Source organism: Astyanax mexicanus, chromosome 1 (genome assembly GCF_023375975.1).
Source record: "Astyanax mexicanus isolate ESR-SI-001 chromosome 1, AstMex3_surface, whole genome shotgun sequence".
Taxonomy (NCBI): Eukaryota; Metazoa; Chordata; class Actinopteri; order Characiformes; family Acestrorhamphidae; genus Astyanax; species Astyanax mexicanus.
In genome coordinates this window covers 61007214-61029553 of record NC_064408.1, presented here as the reverse complement: position 1 = coordinate 61029553, position 22340 = coordinate 61007214, and the positions used below count along the sequence as shown (strand labels likewise).

Below are 22340 nucleotides of genomic sequence, written 5' to 3'. Positions count from 1 at the left end.
ATGAGGTGCAAAAATAAGATGTCCCGGGAATGAGCTGATGTAATGTGGTGTTAAAAAGAAGGGGGTAATAAAGTGGTGGTTTTGAGGAGATGGGGTGGCGTAATTGGGTGATGAGAAGAAGTAGGTAGAAGGAGATTTAGGTTAGTTTTTTTGTGATCTTGGCCTGGATAGAGGCAAACATATGTCTCTTCATCTGATATTTTTTCCAGAGAAGCTGCACCTGTACAAAACCAAAGGAAAACACTACCAGCCCCACCTTGGTGCAAACTCAGATGCACTTCTTCGTCTTCTGCTGTATTGTCCATCATGGGCTCAATCTAATTTGAAACAAAACTGAGCTTAAGAAGCGACAGATACAACTTTGTTGAAACTAAAAACACCAATTTGATGCTTCTCAAAAAAAATAAATTGTTTTCAAAAAATCTATCTTTTGGGTGGAATGGATCTGTGAGTTGATTTACCAATAGTGCCAGGACTTGCTTGTTTTGAACCTGACAGTTCTATGGTTACTTCATTTTTATGTTAATCTTTTAATATTGCCCTTGAGAATATCTGGTTCTTTTCTGTGACATCAACTAAACTAAACTCAAACTCCCCCAGAATCCCTCCTTCTCACATCCCAGGACAGACTTTCAGAGGCAGGGCTTGTTTCTCCATGCAGTCGACTGGAACAGTTCAAGGCTTAAAGGTCCTGGATGTGCTCTTGCTCTTTCAGGTATTTTAAGTAAACGATGCTCCTGCTTCTGCTTTCAGAAAATGAAAGGAGAAATAGGTAGTAGAGTTTTCACTTCATCATTAAGTAAATAAAATGATCAAGCTGATCTAAAGTGTGTGCTCCCATTCCCTTGCCTTTCCCTCTGCTGCCTGCATGTATTATGATATTCAAATTTTGAATATCATAACTATAACACAATACTTGTAATTTTACTTTCAGGCAAACAGTGTTGAATACTTTAATACTTACATTTAAGGGTGGTGCTTCAGGAACACTTCTCCTCAAGTCACTTTTTTGATAGAGCACCTGTACTTTTACTCAAGTCTGGGTCTCTAGTGCTTGATACATACCTGCATATTTCCTCCTGTAAATGAGCTGGTTAATTATATAATGCAATTATGACTAACCTGAAAGCCAGATTGAATAGTCTACAGTAGTATCATTTAATACAATAATACATAAAGTACATGTCATTTCAAAAGTTTCTCCGTTCTTATGAGTTTGCTTTTGAAAGGTAGCATGTTAAGAGTTTCCTTCCCAAGAGCACAAGTCCATTCTTTGTGTTCGTATTGAGAAATACCCAACGCCTCATACCAGAAATACCCAGTCGCACTTCTCTGACTAAACACTGCAAGACTTTAAAACTTCAGCACGAGACCAAATAGTAAGAGATGAACTAAATGCGAGGGAATCTCATCGCGCGCCTTCTCCACAGTCTTGTGAATAAAACACACGCGAGCGCGCGCGGCCACTCAGTCGCTCTGCTAATCAATTTAGCGGCAGATGTGCGAGAATAATAGATGAATGTGATGTGTAATCCAACGCACCTGCTCCTTCACCGGAGCCCCCATTCGGCCTCAAACGGGCTCGCGCTGCAATGAAAGCGCTTTAATTAAAAGGCCACTGAGGCGGAGCCTCTCATCAGGTCCCCGCTGCTATTTATAACGGCGAACAGCAGCGCGCGCTTCTGACTCCTGCCTGCTTCACCACGCTTCGTGCAGCGCGCGCCCATCGTACACATACATATATCCTAGCGTAAAATCGAGCTCGTCCCTTAGTACTATTTCATTATTCGTATTTATTTATTAATATATTTGATTTGACAGGTGTTCCTCGGGTACTTTAGACAACACATGCAGCTGTCACTTCTGATGTGACAGCTTATTTAGAGGGGGGCGTGGCGACGTGTCTGAAACCGCGCTCTACTGTTGCGCATGCGCCGTCACGTCGCGAGAGGGGAGTCCCGGACCGTGTTTAACCCCTCTTTTGGGGGCCGAGCGCTATAATACCGCACGCGCCGCTGGAGGTCCTGCACACCCCCTCAGAACTTAAACTCCACAACACGAGCATCATCCCCCCCCTACACATACACTTTTATGTATATTAACATAGATATATACAACCTCGCAACAACCTGAGGAGGGGGAAGCTGCTGTTGCTGCTTCACGCGCACACACGCGCGCGCTTGACTGCTCTGGCTATTTGCGCGCCTCTGTCGCGCGGCGCACGGCACTCGCGGCGCGTGCGGCAGTCAGGTCAGTCCGCAAGCGGTGGACACCGAGCGTGGAAAAGGAGGAGTGGAGGCGGGGTAACGACAGAGTGGGAGAGAGAGTTTGTGTAGGATAGAGAGACTGTGAATGTGTATGTGAGGGAGAGAGAGTAAGAGAGAGAGAGCGCGTGTGTGCGAGCGAGTGCGCGCGCGCGTGCGCTCGTTTCCTCTATGCCGTCGGCGCGAGCAGGGAGAGGAGTCGGCGCGCGGCGTTCGTGACGGCGAGAGAGGCGCGCGCGGCTGCGGGGCGGATGGATGGCCCCAGTATGGAGGAGGAGGGGGAGGTGGGGGCTCCGCTCCCTCGCGTCCACACGCGGCGGCGCAGGAGCCGCTGGCTGGCCCGCACGCCGCTCGCGCGCGTCCCCTGCGAGGACGAGTTCGAGTGCCGCGAGCTCGAGGGCCTCTTCCAGAAGTACAACCTGAAGCTGGAGCAGACCGCCACGCTCAAGGCGCTCGCCGTGCTCATTCTGGCCACGTCGGCGCTCGCGCTCGTCGAGCTGCTGTCGGTGGGCTCGCGCTTCACCGTGTCGGCGGGCTCGCACCCGGTGCACTGCGTCATCTTCGCCTCGCTCTTCATCGTGGCCAACGTCAAGTACCTGCAGGTGACGCAGCTGCAGCAGATCGCGCGCCTCGCGCTCCTCTTCAGCTTCACTTTCGCGCTCCTCTGCTGCCCCATCCCGCTGGCGCTTGCGCGCGCGCCCCGGACCCACGATACCGATGCTGCTTCCGCGGCGGGAGCGGCGTCGTCGGGGAGCTTTGGGTCTGCAGTGGCGGCAGCGGCAGCGACCCCCGAGCAGGGCGTCTGGCAGCTCATGCTCGTCACGTTCGTGGCGTACTCGCTGCTGCCCGTGCGCACGCTGCTGGCCGTGCTTTTCGGTGTGCTGGTGGCCGCGTCCCACTTCATCGTGACGGCCACGTCGGTGACGGCACACAGGCCGCGCGTCTGGACTCCGGTAAGCCCCTCCTCACCTGTGTTCACTATAAACCAACTTTGAGCAAAAACTGAATGTGCATTCATGCATGCATGTGGTGTCTGCACTGTATGGCGCGTGCACGCCGGTGCTGTTGTGTTTATATTCCGTGCTTGCACTGCACGTGCATAGTTATGTTATGTTAACATGCTTGCTAATGTGTGTATAAAGGGGGTTTCAGCCCGGTGTAAAGGAACAAGCCAATAATAGTGCAATTTCAGAAGTGATGGAACCATTGGGTGTTAAACATGGGCACTATCTGGGTTGTTAACTGCACATAGGGCCTAGAAATGACATCTGTGAGTATAAATTGGACTGTAATAAAGAGGCCCATTTTGGAACTAACTGGGTCCCAGTATAAACACATGTACAAACCCACTGAAAGTTCATGTCCACCTAAATTCTACCTAGCCCACATCCCCCTATTAAGACTCTTTACACACACTAGGTGACATTATTATTACTAATAGCTAAATAAATAATAAGACTCACTAGTGTTTCAATGCACGTTGAGTTGTAACACCTTCACCCCCCTCCACACACACACACCACCACTGCCACCACTACCACCCCAGGATAGAGTTACTCACGGTCTGACACCCAGTCCTTATCACTCACTCTCTCACTCTGTGTCTGTGCGCTAAACTCGACCTTGCAGGCTGCTCGTTGGCCCCATGATGGCCCTCGTGGGCATTCAAATCAAATCGATGTTGGTGTGACCGTGCACGGCTCAGGCGTCTCTGTCCGGCCTGTCTGTTCTGACCTTAAACGCATAAGGCAAGGCCACGGCCATCACATCTCATTCACTGTGGTGCTGTGTGTGGGAAGCCAAGACTCCCATCACTGTTTCATAAGCCTTAAGCTGTTAATCTCACACACCCTCTCTCTCCGCTGTGAACTTAGGAGAGGGTGTAGGCACAGGCTATGATAATAGACTTGCTCATAATTAACTTGCTCATAATTAACTTGTTGATACAGTAATGGAACACTAATACAGTAAAAAGCCAGTGATACGCTGTAAGTATTGAGATGTGTTAAGGGCACATACCAGCTTTTTCATTATATTATCTGTCTTATTTGTCTAATTCAGCTGATTACCACCTAATTACCTCTAACAGTCATAAAGTAAAAGCTAATCTATTTTTGATTGTTCTTTATGTGCTGGTAAAATTTTACAGTGAAGTACAAAAAGTAATGGAATTGAAGGTAAAAAACATCTTCAGATAGGGCCTAAAGGAGGTCAATGGGGAATAATGGGATAGAGGAGTAAAGGAGGGGAAGAAGGAAATGAGGTTAGAAGGAAAGGAGGTTAGAAGTAGTTAGTTTGTTAGAGGTGTTAGGAGAGTAAGTTCTCTTTAAAGAGCTCTGTCTTGCAAGCACCATGCAAAAACTTGGGCATCAATCTTTTTTCAAAAGTGTTTGCATAACTTTTACCAAGCTGTTAAATCATGAAGATTTATTTCAGGTTTGTTTATAATTATTGTTAGAAAAGGCCTGGTGATGCAACTTTTAGAGCTTTAGAAATACTTTTAAATCCTTGTCTCAGCCATCAGCAACCATGGGTTCCTCCAGGCAGCTGCCTAGTGAAACATGATTTGTCCCCACAAAGAAGGGAGGGTAAGATAACAAAGTGTTATTACGAATTCATTGTGTAATTAAAAATGGTAGTTAACAGAAATGATTGAGGTCAAACTGAGATCTACACACTAAGAAAAATAAGTGCAGATTTGTACTTAAAAGAGTAAAAAGGTAGTCGCTGGGGCTGTACCTTATTTTGAGGAACAACAGAGTACCTTTCAGTGAAAGTCTTTTTTGTACCCATGTTTAGTTCATGTAAATATTATAAATATCCTAAACTTTATCATCAACTAAATATGTTTTAAGTACTTGGTGATCCAACAATGTCTGACTTTCAAATGAAAAATGTATAAATAAAATATATATATTGTTTATTAGTGATACAAAATACTGAATGTACCTTTTGGTTGGTTAAATGGTACAAATATGTACTTCCTGCTGTTAGGGAAGACTTTGTACTTCAGAGGGAACACATCTGACCCTCTAAAGACCAATATTATACCTTTGAGGGTACAATTATAAAAAGTGTACCTTTGAGTACAAGAAAGTACTTTTATATTGTAACTGTTTTTAGTGTGTATGAAATAAATAAAACTGCTAGATAGGGCTGAGTGATATAGTGAAATAGGGCTGAGTGATATAAAACATGTGCATGATACAATATGATGAAAACCATAATAAGTTAATATAGTAAAATATCAGTATTTGTTTGTTAAATGAAAAATACATCATGATGTAAATTTATTATAACAGTAAATATCCTTTAGTTCTTTTTATTCCATTGTTTCTATTTTTTACAACATTGTATGCTTTTGAGTGTAATCCTTCCAGAAAGTGGATAGCCAATGCATGTTAAGTTTTGCAGTCCCTTGACCTAAACATCATGGAAAATCTGTGAACTGAATTGAGCAGTGATTATCTAAGTAAAACGGGTTAAAAAAAGCTCCAAAACAAGAATAAAAAAACTGCTGCAAAAGCATTTACAAGCTGTAATACTTGCCAATTGAGTGGTACTAATGACCCAAATTATTGTTCAGGTCATTTTACTTGTTAGTTATTTAAACCACCAGTCCCTTCAATTTAATGGGTACTGTAAAATTAAAATAAAACCAAATCTTGCTTAATTTTTTATGTTTTTATACCTTTGAAAAATCAGATCATTGCCCAAACTTTTGTATGCCACTATATAAGTAAGTTTGGAAATGAAGGTTATTCTGTTATTTCCTAAGTCTGTAAAATCACTGCTCAGTGTTATCAGCACTGTAGTATGGACGGGGTAGAAAGACATCAGTTAAAGTGATTGAGTGTTACTTTATATCATGGGGAATAAAGTGCTGATAATGGCAGAACTTCAAATGGCTATAAAGAGCTGCTGTGATTTTGCTTGCTCATAATATCCACTACATTATCTCCCCAAGAAATGTGCAGTGAAATGAAAATGTTTCAAAGTCTCCATCACTTTTATGTGCAGTCAGTGAGGGGACTGGTCTTTTAAAATGGGAACTTTTTAAAGAAATTGGAACTTCACTTTTGTCAGTTTATTAGCTGCCATTTTCTCGCTTAAACTCAAAACTTTGGCAACTTGACAGTAGGATTAAGGATTTTTTATGCATTGTTTATATTAGCTCATTCATCATTATTTTTTCATACATCATAAAATGCAAAAACAGGGAAATACTAGCATTTTGTTTGTGAGTAACTGTTTGTAATTGTCTTGTCAGTACGTTGCTGCTGTCCAGTAACTAAATAGTAATTCCATTGAGAGGAGAATTGATTATCACCCTCTATTTTCTCTGGTATTGATAAGGTTAAAGGTGGTACCCAATCCATAGCTGCAGATCAATAACTTGGGCCCTTTACACAATCCACCAACTGAACTCTATAATCTGAGTGCTTGTAATAATTAATGGCTTTTGTCTATGTGCCTCCTCTATTCTCTGAAGCCCTGTCTCTTAAATGCTCTTATGGGCATTTTTACGATGGTGTAGAATGGAATTTGAAAATGTGATAGGTGAATGGCTATTGATTGTCCAAGATAAACTGTGTTTTGTATGACTTGTCAAAAAAAAAGAAGCCAAAGAAATACAGGCAAATCTGTCAACCTAAAATCATCTTATTATTTGGTCTTTGTAAAGTTAAGGACACCACACAGTTGACTAGCTGAACCACACAAAACCGAGGAGAAACTACTATAAACTACCATCGATCTGCCTTTTATCATCTGTCACAATTTTTTAAATAATTCTGTTACAGTGTTTTTTGGAATACAAAGGATGTAGACTAAATTGAATAGTATTATATTACATACTATAGATGTTACACAGTAGCCCTTGGAGAAATATACACATTAATAAGACTATACATCAACAAAAACAGCAAGTCTTTAGTAATCTAAATTTCATTCTGTGGCTTGTGCAAATGCTCACTCACAAAAAAGACAGTACAGAAAGCTCCAATTCTTAATACAAATGCATTTTGCTGTTCTAAACAGACATATAAAACATTATCTCCATTTTTTTAACCAGGTGGTTAAAAGCTGAATAGTACGGTGGCCGAGAAAGCCCAACGCAGTGCAAATTGAAAAGCGCTGCAAAAGCACAAAACACATCCATCAAAATTACAACACAGGCGCAGCAAATAGAAAAACGCGCTGCAAATAGAAAAATGCGCTGCAAATAGAAAAACGCGCTGCAAATACAACCACAACACAACGGAAGTGAGTCACAACACAACGGAATTTTCCCAGGGGACCTTAAAAGATGCTGTACCAGCTAAGCTGTGTCTTCAGTAACATCTTGGACTTCACTATGTGTACAAAGGACAATAAGTGGCAGAACTTTTAATAATATGCACACAACCGTGGTAATCACAGGTAATAAACATAACTTACTTTTCAGAAGCTTGTTTGCCACTTATTGTCCTTTGGTACAGCATCTTTTAAGCTCCCTCGGGAAAATTCCGTTGTGTTGTGACTCCCTTCCGTTGTGTTGTGGTTGTATTTGCAGCACGTTTTTCTTTTTGCAGCGCGTTTTTCTATTTGCTGCGCCTGTGTTGTAATTTTGATGGATGTGTTTTGTGCTTTTGCAGCGCTTTTCAATTTGCACTGCGCTGGGCTTTCTCGGCCACCGTAGAATAGTCTTTTACATTGGCTTCCACTGAAAGTGAAGAAGTGATTTCTTTCTCTTTCAACATTTTAACATGCATGCATTATAAACTGGTTGGGAGGGTGGCGTCACATCTTTTGATATGATGGAGTTGTGATAAAGTATTCCAAGAAAATGAAATCCTGACCAATATGCTAAATTTCTCTGACTAAAAAGACGACGAGTATGCCACTCTCAGCACTGCGTATAACAAACCGTGCAATCTAGAATATGACAAAGCATTGAGTTATAGCTTAGTAATGCAGCAGGAGGAAACATTGCAACAGTAGTAAACCTCACTAACATGGGAAAGGTATCCAAGTGTATAAACATTTCTTTCAAACGCAGTTACATGGATTGCACTTGCAGCCCCGCAGTCCTGATTTGCATATGCTCTCACTGACCACAAAGCTCCACATTTCACATTTTAGTGTTAAGTGGGGTGATCACATATGCCCTCTATTTGGCCTCATTGTGTCCTTTATTGATCAGCAGTGATGAGAGCAGCACAGCAGCAGCCTTTCGCCCCAAAATTCTGTGAGATACAGACAAGGACAAGTCAGAGGTGAAGGCCTTGTTTACAGCTGTCTAAGCAACATGGTGGAGATAAAGGTTTGAGTTAAAATGGCATTATTATTAATTAATTTCAGCAGAGATGTATTACACATGCAGTCTGAATCATGATGCTTTAAAGAAGCACCCTGGGAAAATAATCGAAAACAGTCACACTTGTTATGGTACACATTTGCTCGAAACAAAGACATTTAAACCTAGAGAACTGTTTGTCTTTAATCTTCTTTAATCACACTCCTGTACGATTTCATCCCACTCAGAAAAAAAGCCAACACTGTCCTGATCCCATCCACAACTTAAATCGAAATGTCTGTCTACTTCAAACAACACAGTTCTGACATCCAATATTTGACACAATCTATTCACCGATGAAATTAAAATCATTTCTGCTGAAGTAATATGGAAATCCAGGCCTGATAACCTTTATTACTATTCGATTATTACTATTTCTAGTTACTTTAGAGCTTTACAAGGCCATTAGACCAATTTCAGATTTGCCTTTTGTCATTACAGTTCTGAAGAAGATTGTTACTTCCCACCTGCAACTCTTTCAGAAGTTTCAGTCAGGTTTTTATTGTCATCACAGTACTGAGGCTGCTCTTGTCTGTGTTCTTAATGATCGGCTCATCTCTGCTGACTCTGGTTGTGTTTCTGTGTTATTCCTTCTTGATCTCAAAGCAGCTTTTGGTACAGTTAATCATATTCTACTCATTTCACAACTTTCTGCTGGTTTTTACTTTCAAACTTGCTAAATCCTTCCATTATCTGCTCTGTTTTCTTGTATCCAGGAGTTAACTAGCTGGCTGAATGTTAATTTTCTCAAAGTCAGTTCCAAAAAAACTGAAATGTTGTTTATAGGTACCAAAGCAGCCACTTCTGTTTATTTAGATTCTATTTGTTTAGTGGATTATACTCCAGTCACTCCCTCCACTTTTTCATGTAATCTTGGTATTCTGTTAGACATTTGTCTTTGCTTTTCAGGTCATATTAAACCTTTACGAAGACTGCGTTTTTCCATGTTTGAAATATAGCTAGACTCCATACTCTGCTCATCATTAAAAGTATGTTTTATGGTCTACCTTCCAAAACTCTACATCTTGTTGTCTTGGTACCAAAACTTTCAATACAATACTTGCCTAAATATCTCAATACTAATACTCAAACGAAAAAAACTAAAACATCAGAAATTAATGGAATGATAGAATATTAAACATGAAACTAAAAATGCTTTGTTTTTTTTATTAATAAAAAAATAAAAAAAAAACTGAAAAGATGAACAATGTGATGAAGTCTATAACAATTGCATTTTCTAGCAATAGATATGATTGTTGACAAAAATCTACATGCTTTAATTACAATTACAAGTACAGCTGAGTTTAAAGAGCTTGTTTATAACAGGTCCTGACAATCAGGAAACACTTGATTTTCATAAAAAAAAAAATTCGTTTGGAAGTTGGATTAAACACAATACATCCAGTTCAAACGTAGAGGTTTTTGCCACATTGGTCGTTATTTACAAATATAAAGCCAGTTAATATAAACTGTTTTTACTGCTCTAAACTGCCACCTGTAAAAGACTGACACAAAAAGACTCCCACTCTGATTTATACATGAGGATAAAAGCACAATGTAATTGTAATCTACCAAATTTCCTTATCCTGCCATTCTTTAAACAACTCTACATGTCTGTCGAGTTGAAGATGTTACTCCTTTGTTCTGCACAGGTTTAAAACATCTTTTGCAGACTGTTTGGATCTGTACAAATGGTTGCCCTGATCATCAGATACATATGTAAAATAATTCTATATTGGCTTTGTGCGCATACTTTCTGTACAAGCTGAGGACGGTCAGCAAAACTGCTGGTATTAGCTATCAGCCTTGCCTTGCATTCTCTTCTGACTCACTGAATATGCTGCCCTGCAGGGAGAGGGGGAGAGAGCTCTGTGTGTACACAAATCTCCCCTTTAAATGAGTATTGAGATACATTTCTAGTATCGGTATACCGTGCAACACTATGTCCACTACAGTATATCCAGAACTCTGCTAACAGAATCTTAGCTCACGCCAAGAGATTTGTATAATTTCATATCATGATGTACTCCACCAACCACAAAGGCTCTCTATCACAGATCGTTTTAAATGTATACTTTAAGGCATTGTATGTCCTTGTACCTACTTATCTGTCTTCTCAACTTGTGCTCTATGCTCCTTTATGCAGGCTTAGGTCCTCTCACTCTTGTCTACTGGCTGTTGCCAGGTTAAGGTTTTCCTCTATGAGTTTCAGGTCTTTCAGTGTTGCTGCTCCAATTGTATTGAACTTCTTACATTCTTACTACGTCCTTAGGTTGGGAAAAATAATAATAATAATAATAATTTTTATTCCTGCTGAATATGTCTGGCCCACAAATTTGCATGCACCATATCTACACATACTATATTTCAGATGTACTATTTAGTGTAAAAGTGGAGGTTTGGTACACAGCCTAGAATAATACAATTTAATTCCCTAATTTCTCCACATATCTGCATGTACAGGGGTTGGACAATGAAACTGAAACACCTGTCATGTCAGTGTGGGAGGTTTCATGGATGAATTGGACCAGCCTGGTGACCAATTGTCATTAATTGCACATTATTGCACCAGTAAGAGCAGAGTATGAAGGCTCAATTAGCAGGGTAAGAGCACAGTGTTACTCAAAATATTTCAATGCACACAACATTATGGGTGACATACCAGAGTTCAAAAGAGGACAAATTGTTGGTGCACGTCTTGCTGGAGCATCTGTGACCAAGACAGCAAGTCTTAGTGATGTATCAAGAGCCAAGGTATACAGGGTAATGTCAGCATACCACCAAGAAGGACCAACCACATCCAACAGGATTAACTGTGGACGCAAGAGGAAGCTGTCTAAAAGGGATGTTCGGGTGCTAACCCGGATTGTATCCAAAAAACATAAAACCACGGCTGCCCAAATCACGGCAGAATTCACTGTGCACCTCAACTCTCCTGTTTTTACCAGGACTGTTCATCGAGACAAAAAAAAATTGTGGTCTAAAACCAGGTGTTTCCGTTTCATTGTCCAACTCCTGTATATATGCATTGTTCTCCCCCCTGCCAGCACTGAGGTAGTTAATTGCAAGGTATTGATGATTACCACCGGAGAGCAGACCTCCAGTATCTTGTCCTTTAGGTCTGCACATTGATGTCATTCCCTTTTCATAGTTTTGGGAGATGTCTTCAAGCTTAGGGCATCGTTTGGGACATGGTTTCAATAAACACATTTTTTCTGAGAGAAATATCCCACCCCCTCAACTGAAATGGAGATTCTGATTGGTTCTGCCACTTTTTCTGAGTTTGAGTGTCTGTCTGTTCTTGCCTACAGGTCAGACGTCTGTAGTTTAGTGGCATAAGAAGTCTGAACTTAATCAGAAAGGAGTGGGGCACACGCTCACTCAGTTCCTGGGTTCTGGCAGCCACGTCTCAGATTGAATTTCTGAGAAATGAACCCAGTAACCCAACCCCTCTCTATGCAAATAAGCGTTTCCCTCCCTTCTGTCTCTTTCTCTAAAGCACGCTCCTCACATATCTATCTTTCCTTTACACCTCCCACCGTTTGTCAGAAAGTTGGTATTCTGGTGCTGAATGCTGATTAAATGTCATAAACACACACACACACGCACATGCAGCAAGATGACCCCGTTTTCTCTGTGTGTTTGTAGCTGGTGGCGAATGCAGTGCTGCTGGTTGGTGTGAACCTGTCTGGTGTGTTTGTGCGGGTCCTCACTGAGCGTGCCCAGAGGAAGGCCTTTCTACAGGCCAGGAACTGCATCCAAGAGCGCCTGCAGCTGGAAGACGAAAATGAAAAACAGGTCAGAAAAACACACACACACTTACACACACACTCACACACACAGATACATACGTGCTAGATTGCGCACACTAAGACACTGGTGCAGTGTTTCCAATCAGCTAATCAGATATCTTATTTTCTCCTTCAAGTTAAAAAGTCACAATTTTGACAGGTAATTACCTTGCAAGATTGCTTTCATTCCCCCCGACTGCCTTAAAGGTCAAGCTTTATCTGCAAACACACACACACACGCACGCACAGTGATTGAAATCCGGGGTGTAAGGTTAGTGGGTTGCCAGAATTAGCATTCTGATCATGCAGCTATAAGGCTATTAAAAGAGAAATCTACCAGGTTTCAGCTTAATCTCTATCTTTCACATCTGAGGGATCTGTGATTGATTGGCATTTTAAATAGCTTTCCTGCACCTAATGAAGGAACTGAACACCTGTTTTCTCAAAACACACATATTAGTCTGAAGCATCTGTCCGCTGGTTTCTATTGTGTGTACTCAGTTATTGGGCTTTCCATTCTTTCGCTAAACACAAAGAAACACAAAAACCTGACTGGTCCAACTCATGAGATGCGCCTCCAGATTGACTGAACTTTTCTGAGCAAATAACAATCTGGTCACATGTTCATATATTCATAAACAAATATAATTGTGATCGTTATATTTACCATTTTTGGTTTGTTGGTGATTCATTACAAAATACTAGGGGTGTGACGAGACACTAATATCACGAGACGAGACGAGACGAGACACGATATTGGGTTCACGAGAACGAGACGAGACGAGATTTAAAAATAAAATTTTAAAGAAAATGTCAAAAATGAAAAATGGCTTGAAAACTTTTTTTTTTTATTTGTTTTATTTGACAGAATCATATAACAGACAATTAACAGACTGGTTTCTCTCACACATTGATTTGATAGGAAATAGAAATAAAAATAAGATTAAAAAATAAAAATAAAACTTTTCTAGGTCTTATATAGTGCAAACAGTAAATGCAAACCACAACCAGTCATATTAAGACTATGGTTTGTGTTTTTTTTCTCCTAAATCTCTTGTAATCTAACTATTCATAACAATAACCAGTCATATTAAGACTATGCTTGAAGTGCAAACAGAGACAGAACATTTTTTTTAAATACAGTACAGAGCTAAGGGATTAGTATAACTGTCTATGAAACAGTCCCGTGTACCATTTACTTACAGTATTTACATATGGTTTGTGTGTCTTGTTGGTGACTCTGTTACTGTTTATTGTTTCCACTGTAGCCAAAATGCAGCCAGATATACAACTTAAAAGTAGCAGAAGCATCTTCTATGCCAGGAGTAAGTTATTTAATTAGAATTCAGTATGGTCCAGTTCTCGTTTTCGGGCTCCCTATCTCCTTATAAAGGCGTTTTTTCACGACCGCGACCCTGACAACACGGGTTCCATCCCCCATGAGGAGCGGTGTGTTTATTTATTTATTTTTTCGTACCACATCTGCACAGATCTGATTGACTGAAGAGAGCGTTTGGTGATCTTACCCCACGCGTGATTGGTCTGTGCCGCAAAGCGTGTACACAATTAAATCCTTCTCAGTAGGTTTGGGTCCGCATTAGACAACGTTTGGATCCGGACCCGGACCGCGGTCCGCCCATTACTGACCTCTGTTCTATGCAAATACCCAAATCTTCCTCTTCTGCTGAGAGCTCCTCTCACTCCTCAGCTACCCACTGTATCGCTACTGGGTTGCCAGATCCCTCAAGTGCACACTAAACTATTTTTTTTTCTTCCCGCGAGACAGGTTTAAGCTGGACGAGAAATATCGTCATGTTTAATCTTGCGAGATATCGTGCCACGAGATCTCGTCACACCCCTACAAAATACCCAACACAATTACTCAATACTACCCTCCAAATATATAGTATATCATTCTGCCAGAATATTGTTTCAGTGTTGTAATGCATGAGCAGTGTTCAAATCGCAGGGCATACAATATCACGCAAAGCAAATTTAATTCAGTGTGACTAACTCTTTTGCTGCTTGACGCAAAAAGGAAATTTGCTGTGTTCTCACCTTCCATGACATACCTACCATATGCAGGTTTTATCTGCCAAATATCATTTTGATTATTTTTTTTATCTTGTATAAAATACAGTGTGTATTGTTAATATTGTGACATGCTGAATCATTGGTGATCAGTGAAATATATACAAAATACAATATTGTGCCGTCTTATTATGGATCGTGTTTTATAAAATGTTCCATCCAAATTATTACCATGTTCTTAGTTATGTTAAGATAGAGTTTTGATCTGTTTGAATTGGGCATCATGACAAACATCTTGTATTAACTGTATTTGGGATTTGTTTTTCATATTTTTTTACGTTTTACGGAGTATTTTGTGACACAAACAAGACCAGGTATAAAGTAATGGCATTTAAATAATGATTTAAATCAAATAAGTGCGTACTATAAGTCCTGTCACAGCGTTTTAATAGGGCTTAGGTTTAGACTTTGATTAGACCGAAAATGTAAATGTATTGTTTTTAAAACATTGAAATGTGAAGTTGCTTGTGGGCTTTGGATTTTTCATCTTGTTGTGTAAACTAGCTGTACTTCAGCTTCAGCTCATGGACAGATGGCCTAACATTCTCTTGAATAATTTTCTGATTACCACGCTTTACAGCTGAAAAGCATTGAAATTGTAGCTTTACGTAATAGGCACTACTGTTGGCCAATCTGTTCATAACGTGCTACTCCAGATCTCTAGAAGAATGTTCTCAAAAGAGTTTCTTGGTAAACTGTATTTAAACAAATCAAAATTTCTATTATATGTGTATAGAAATGGTTACAACTGATCTAATCTGACGTAAATTGCAGCTCCTGCCCATCTTTTTTCTTATAGTTTGGTCATGAACACTGACCATAACTGAGACAGTAACACAGATGTTCCTCTTGGTCACTGTGATTTATTTTTGAAGAAATGTTAAGAGGGCATCCAAATTAAAGTTTCAGACTGCCTCGCTTTAGGACACTGTGTCTCTTTTTCTACTTTGGAGGAACAAACGTCTTAGAAATATTGTTGTAACCTTTTTTCAGACTGATCCACAAATCTTTTTTCATAAATCTCGCTTCTCTTTGGCAAGATGTGTCTAACTGAACAACCTGCTGCCAAGTTCAGTCTAATTTAAAGGCTTAAAGTTTAAGGCTAAAGGCTAAAAGATTTAGATTGGACAGGGCTGGCTCAAATCAAGACTGGTTGTTAACTGAAGCACTCATCTTGATTACAGATCTCTGATCCTGCTCCTAACACTTTACACTGTTTTACACCAGAATATTGCACTGTAGCTATCAAACACTCTGACACACTATAGGAGAATGGCAGTATATCTATAACACATCTATATCACGTTTCATAATCATATTGACCCACATGCTGATTAGTTGCTCGTCAAAGGAAATTTGAACATGAGCCGCCTTAGTTGAGAACTGCAGTGGTGTAACATGGACCAATTTGTCAATTAAGTAGAACGAAGTGATAAATTAAGAGATGTAATACATGTTCTTTCTAACTACACTACAGATGACACTTTCTCCTTGTTCCTTAGCGACTGAAATTGGTTATAATTGTTTGTACATGACTCATCCACCTCCCACCTAACAAACTCCCCAAATAGAAGGTAACACCACCCACTCTATACATTAACACACACTCACATTAACACACACACACACTAAACACCTTTACCAGTACCAGCCAGTGCGTAGGCCCTCTCAACTCAACTATTGCATTTTCTCATGTCCGTGCCATAATGTCCACCGCAAGAAAAACAAGCAAAAACTTTAGATAAGTGTTGGAAAATTGTCTTACATTGTTGTAGCGAAACAGTATTTCTATTCAACTACTTAACTATTATTAATGTGTATTACATGATTATATATACAAGTTATATATTTAATATACAGTTATTAACTTTTATATATTCAGAAAATGACTACCAACTACACTCCTTACTAACCAAAAATGTGTTGAAAATGTCTTAAAAGTCATTGTAATCTAATTAAATTATCATTTTCTTTTTGTTTGAGGAATAAAAACTATTTTATTAAAATCTGTGTAATAGTCTGTTGGAAATGGATAGCCTGTAAAGTTTGAATTCTTGCAATAAAAAACATGTACATTAATTAAGAAACTTAGAATCTCATAAGAATGTACAGATTTGACATCTAATTGAAGGCAATGAAAACATTTCTAATGTTTTGGAATGCTTTCTTTTAATGCAATAAGTTGATAAGTGTGAGATGGACACTGTCATAATGAGTATGAAAGTAAATAAAAATCAGTGAGGAGTGTAATAATGCTCTGTTGAGTTCCCTGGTGATGAAGTAAACCTGAGTGATAATTTGATAATATAAAGAGGTGGCTGTCAAAGTATTAAACTAAAAGGAACAAGGCTTTACTTACATAACTCATACTTTTTTCACACAAAAAAATAGTCTGCACCCAGGAACAATTCTGGGCAGTTTTGAGGAAGGGGCTCAATAAGGCTGGTTTATTTCCACACACAAAAACTATTTCTGAACCATGGGTTGTTTTCTATTGTATAATGTAATTATGGTGCTGTGGTTGAGGTCAAAGGAGTGCGATAAACTTTAACCAAAAGACATTTGATTTCAGTTCCTTGATTTTACTGGCTGATCCTTTACTGTTAGGAGTCCGGTGAGTCTGGTCTTGCTCTGTTTACTGTTTATGTCACTTTATTCAAAGTTTCCATTAGTTTTACTCTGTGTAAACTCAACTGCTGTCCAACCACTTCACCTGCTTTGACAAAGAACAGCAACATGACCGTACACTACTGTTCAAAAGTTTGGATCAAGCTACATTTTTGTAATTTGTGTACAATGTACTTTTTGAATAATATATAACTCAACAAATTAAAGACAAATCAACAAAATAATTGTAATGATTTAATAAGTATTTTAAATGATTAATACTATCTATAAAAATTTATCCATTTAAGATTCTAGATTTTAAAATAAGGTATAGCTTTAACATTCATCAAAGATAAAATTAATATGCACTTCAAAAACAATTAGCACTATTTTAGTTTAAAAATAAATAAAATAAAAACATAATAATAAAAATAGTATACAAAATAACAAGCTAGAGCTAGATGCCTAAATATTTTTTTTAGGTGTAAATGTTTATATTAGTTGTTTTTCGTGTGGTGGGGGGGGGGCACAACAAGTATACTAGTGCAACTCAAATCAGTTCAAAATGTGAAACTCATATATTATTTAGATGTATTATTATTGTTTATGGCGATTATTGATTATGGCTTACATCCAATGAAAACACAAAAATCAGTATTTCAGAAATTATAATATATAAGACCATAATATATAAGATACTTTTGGCAGTGTGGGCAGTATGCCAAGTCCTGCTGAAAAATGAAATCTTCATCTTCATAATTTTTTTTAGCAGAGGGAAGCATGAAGTGCTGCAAGATTTTGCAGGAAAATACTGAACTGACTTTGGACTTGATACTTGATAAAACAGTGGATCAACACCAGCAGATCACATGACTCTCCAAACCATCACTGATTGTGGAAACTTTACACTAGACCTTAAACAGCTTGGACTGTGTGTCTCTCCACTCTTCCTCCAGACTCTGCTCCCTTGATTTCCAAATAAAATGCTCAATTTACTGATGGTCAGTGATGGTTTAGAGAGCCATGTCATCTGCTGGTGTTGATCCACTGTGTTACATATATATGAGATATAAAATATATATCTTTTAACCTCTTAAGCTCCAAGCCTATTTTTACCATTTTCCGCCTGAAATTACATACTCACATTTGAAGGCTTATCACTCCAATATTAAATAACTTAGAGTCAATTCTATGAATTAATATTACTTAGAAGCCTTTACACAATTCATTTAAAGCATTTTCACATTCACATTCAATTGAACATGTAATGGCCAAAATATGGTAAAAACCAGGAAAATTTTTAGGTGCTTTTCAGATTTTCTATTTTATTTTTTTATTTTTAGACACATAAAATGAACTATTCATATATACTATAATGTGTTTACAATCATCATATAAAATTTTAAACTGCTACCTATTACTGGTTAGAAGTTATAGTGATTTGAACCAGTAATGGTATTTTCTTTCTCCAAAGGACTGGAAACTTTATAAGAATAAAAACTACCACTTTTATAACTCATTTTGCAGTAAACTCTGGGTTTTTGTGTGGTCTACTCATATACAAACAGAAATCCGCAGTGTCTCTTTAAGAGCGGTTGTTCTGCTGAGTGGAAAGTCTATTAGAGAAAGTTTCTATGGCCAAGCATCTTCCTTTCTTTGCCTTTCAGCTGGCCGAGCTCGCCACCTGATTGGCTGACAGACCTCATTCTCATACCGTCATGTCCAGTAGGCTCCGCCCTGTCTGGCTGTGGGCCAGAATCGGCGTAGCGTCGAATAAAATGCTTTTAATTCTTTTTATAAACTTTTTATAAAGTTTAGATTCCGTCTCACATTATTCCTCGCGCGGGGTGGATATAACTGTGGATTATAGGAGACTGGATTGATGGATTTTCTTGAGTCTGGGCTCTTTTTGAAGGTAAGAGAGTGGGGGACGCGCTGGTGGGTGTTGGGGGGGTGGGGGGAGTGACTTTAGGTTACTACAGGAAAAAAACTGAGCATTTTTCAACTCTGAACACGCGCTGCAACGCGCTCTTTCAGCTCTAATTCAGGGACCGTACATCCTACACTAAAACGGAGCACAGTTTCGGAATCCGGAGAGCCAGACGGTTCGAATGGTGTATAACATGTCCGCATTCGAATATGGACGTACGATAAACGGAAATATGAAAATTATGATTTAATATTTTCATAACCAAGGCATATTTCGCCCTAAATGTTTAATTTCTGAAAGGAGATACAGCTAAATAGGCTTTAAAATGGTATATTGGGTGTCTATATTGAACCTATAACTATTCATAAACACAGCCAGATATTAAATATCATATTTTTCTGGCCGCCGGCGGGCCAGGGCGTGTTAAGAGGTTAATGGAAGTCGGTGTAAAAAGAGTTTATTTCAGGTAATTTTGAAGGGGTTCTATTGGTCCATTTGTGTGTTTGTGTGTTGTAATTATGACATAAACACAAAATCGACAAAAATGTTTTTCATTGGACAACCACAATTTCAAAACCTCTTTGGGGGTCTCAACCCCCACGTTAAGAACCTTTGTTATATTTACATTACATTACATTACATTACATTTGGCAGATGCTTTTGTCCAAAGAGACTTACAATAGTGAAGTACAAGAAGGTCAGGCAGGTTTTACTGCCTGATCCTTTACTGTTACTGTTTGTGTCGATGTTGTCGAAGGTAAAACATCTTTAGATAGGGCCTAAAGGAGTTTGAGGAGGGGAAGAAGGAAATGAGGTTAGTAGTAGTTAGTGTGTTAGAGGTGTTAAGAGAGTAAGTGCTCTTTGATGAGCTCAGTCTTCAGGAGTTTCTTAAAGACACACTGCCTAGTAGGTACATTAGTGATACATAATACCTACTAAGGTATTATGTATGATATCAAATGCATTATGAGATCATTTACAATGCATAATGAATACAGGATTCAAAGGAAGTATTAACCTCTTGTTCTTGAGCTGGTAGTGTGTCAGAAACACTATTCCTGTTTTGTAAAGGTTATAAGAACCAAATGCAGTAGCAGTGCAGATCTGAACTTTTAACAGCTCTTGATGTTTATTCCAGCATCTGTCCTGACTCATTGCTGGCAGCTCAGCTTAGCCAATCAACAAGATATTTATCACCTGCTCTTAGTAACGTGTGGCTAATGAAAAATGTGCGTTTCCACAGAAACTTAACTCTGCCATGCCAACCAACCAGTGTGATCTCCCACTTATGTTGCCTACTTATAGCAATCAGAGAGTTAACGAGGCATGCCTCACCAGCTCACAAACACGCATACCTCAGATCAGCCCTCACCAGCTCACAAACACACACAACTCAGTTCAAATGAAGCTCATCAGCTCACCAACACACTCTTCAGATCAGCCCCCATCAGCTCACAAACACACTCTTCAGATCAGCCCTCATCAGCTCACAAACACACACACCTCAGATCAGCCCTCACCAGCTCACTAACACACACACCTCAGATCAGACCTCACCAGCTCACAAACATACACACCTCAGATCAGACCTCACCAGTTCACTAACACACACACCTCAGATCAGCCCTTACCAGCTCACTAACACACACACCTCAGATCAGCCCTTACCAGCTCACTAACACACACACACCTCAGATCAGCCCTTACCAGCTCACTAACACACACACACCTCAGATCAGCCCTTACCAGCTCACTAACACACACACACCTCAGATCAGCCCTCACCAGCTCACTAACACACACACCTCAGATCAGACCTCACCAGCTCACAAACACACACACCTCAGATCAGACCTCACCAGTTCACTAACACACACACCTCAGATCAGCCCTTACCAGCTCACTAACACACACACACCTCAGATCAGCCCTTACCAGCTCACTAACACACACACACCTCAGATCAGCCTTCACCAGCTCACACACACACACACACACACACCCCAGATCAGCCCTCACCAGCTCACACAAACACACACACACACCTCAGATCAGCCTTCACCAGCTCACTAACACACACACACCTCAGATCAGCCCTCACCAGCTCACAAACACACACACCTCAGATCAGCCCTCACCAGCTCACTAACACACACACCTCAGATCAGACCTCACCAGCTCACAAACATACACACCTCAGATCAGACCTCACCAGTTCACTAACACACACACACCTCAGATCAGCCTTCACCAGCTCACACACACACACACACACACCCCAGATCAGCCCTCACCAGCTCACACAAACACACACACACACCTCAGATCAGCCTTCACCAGCTCACTAACACACACACACCTCAGATCAGACCTCACCAGCTCACAAACATACACACCTCAGATCAGACCTCACCAGTTCACTAACACACACACCTCAGATCAGCCCTTACCAGCTCACTAACACACACACACCTCAGATCAGACCTCACCAGCTCACAAACATACACACCTCAGATCAGACCTCACCAGCTCACAAACATACACACCTCAGATCAGACCTCACCAGTTCACTAACACACACACCTCAGATCAGCCCTTACCAGCTCACTAACACACACACACCTCAGATCAGACCTCACCAGCTCACTAACACACACACCTCAGATCAGACCTCACCAGCTCACAAACATACACACCTCAGATCAGACCTCACCAGTTCACTAACACACACACCTCAGATCAGCCCTCACCAGCTCACTAACACACACACCTCAGATCAGCCCTTACCAGTTCACAAACACACACACAACTCGGATCAGCCCTCACCAGCTCACATAAACACACACACCTCAGATCAGCCTTCACCAACTCACACACACACACCCCAGATCAGCCCTCACCAGCTCACACAAACACACACACACCTCAGATCAGCCTTCACCAGCTCACACAAACACACACACACCTCAGATCAGCCCTCACCAGCTCACTAACACACACACCTCAGATCAGCCCTCACCAGCTCACTAACACACACACACCTTAGTTCAGCCCTCACCAGCTCACACAAACACACACACACCTCAGATCAGCCCTCACCAGCTCACTAACACACACACCTCAGATCAGTCCAACACAGTCCAAAGAGTATTTAAAAGGATGGATAGGTGTATGGGTGGATGGATGGAATGATAGATACGTGGGTAGATGGATGCATGGATAGATAGGTAGATGGAGGGATTGATGGTTAAATGCATAGACGGTTGGGCAAACTAAATGTAATGTAATTTCAGTTTTATTATTTTTTTTCAAGCTCCATA

At 40.2% G+C, this 22340-nt stretch overlaps 1 protein-coding gene across 1 annotated transcript in view; it reads left to right on the top strand.

Annotated features, from left to right (window-relative positions):
- The first annotated feature begins 2037 nt into the window (after positions 1-2037).
- Positions 2038-22340, top strand: part of adcy1a (adenylate cyclase 1a) — a 60034-nt gene continuing 39731 nt past the window's right edge. The window contains exons 1-2 of the mRNA XM_022686387.2: positions 2038-3217; positions 12250-12399. Of these exons, the coding sequence (XP_022542108.2) occupies positions 2516-3217; positions 12250-12399 (852 nt within the window). The 5' untranslated portion in view covers positions 2038-2515. The remainder of the gene's footprint in view (positions 3218-12249; positions 12400-22340) is intronic.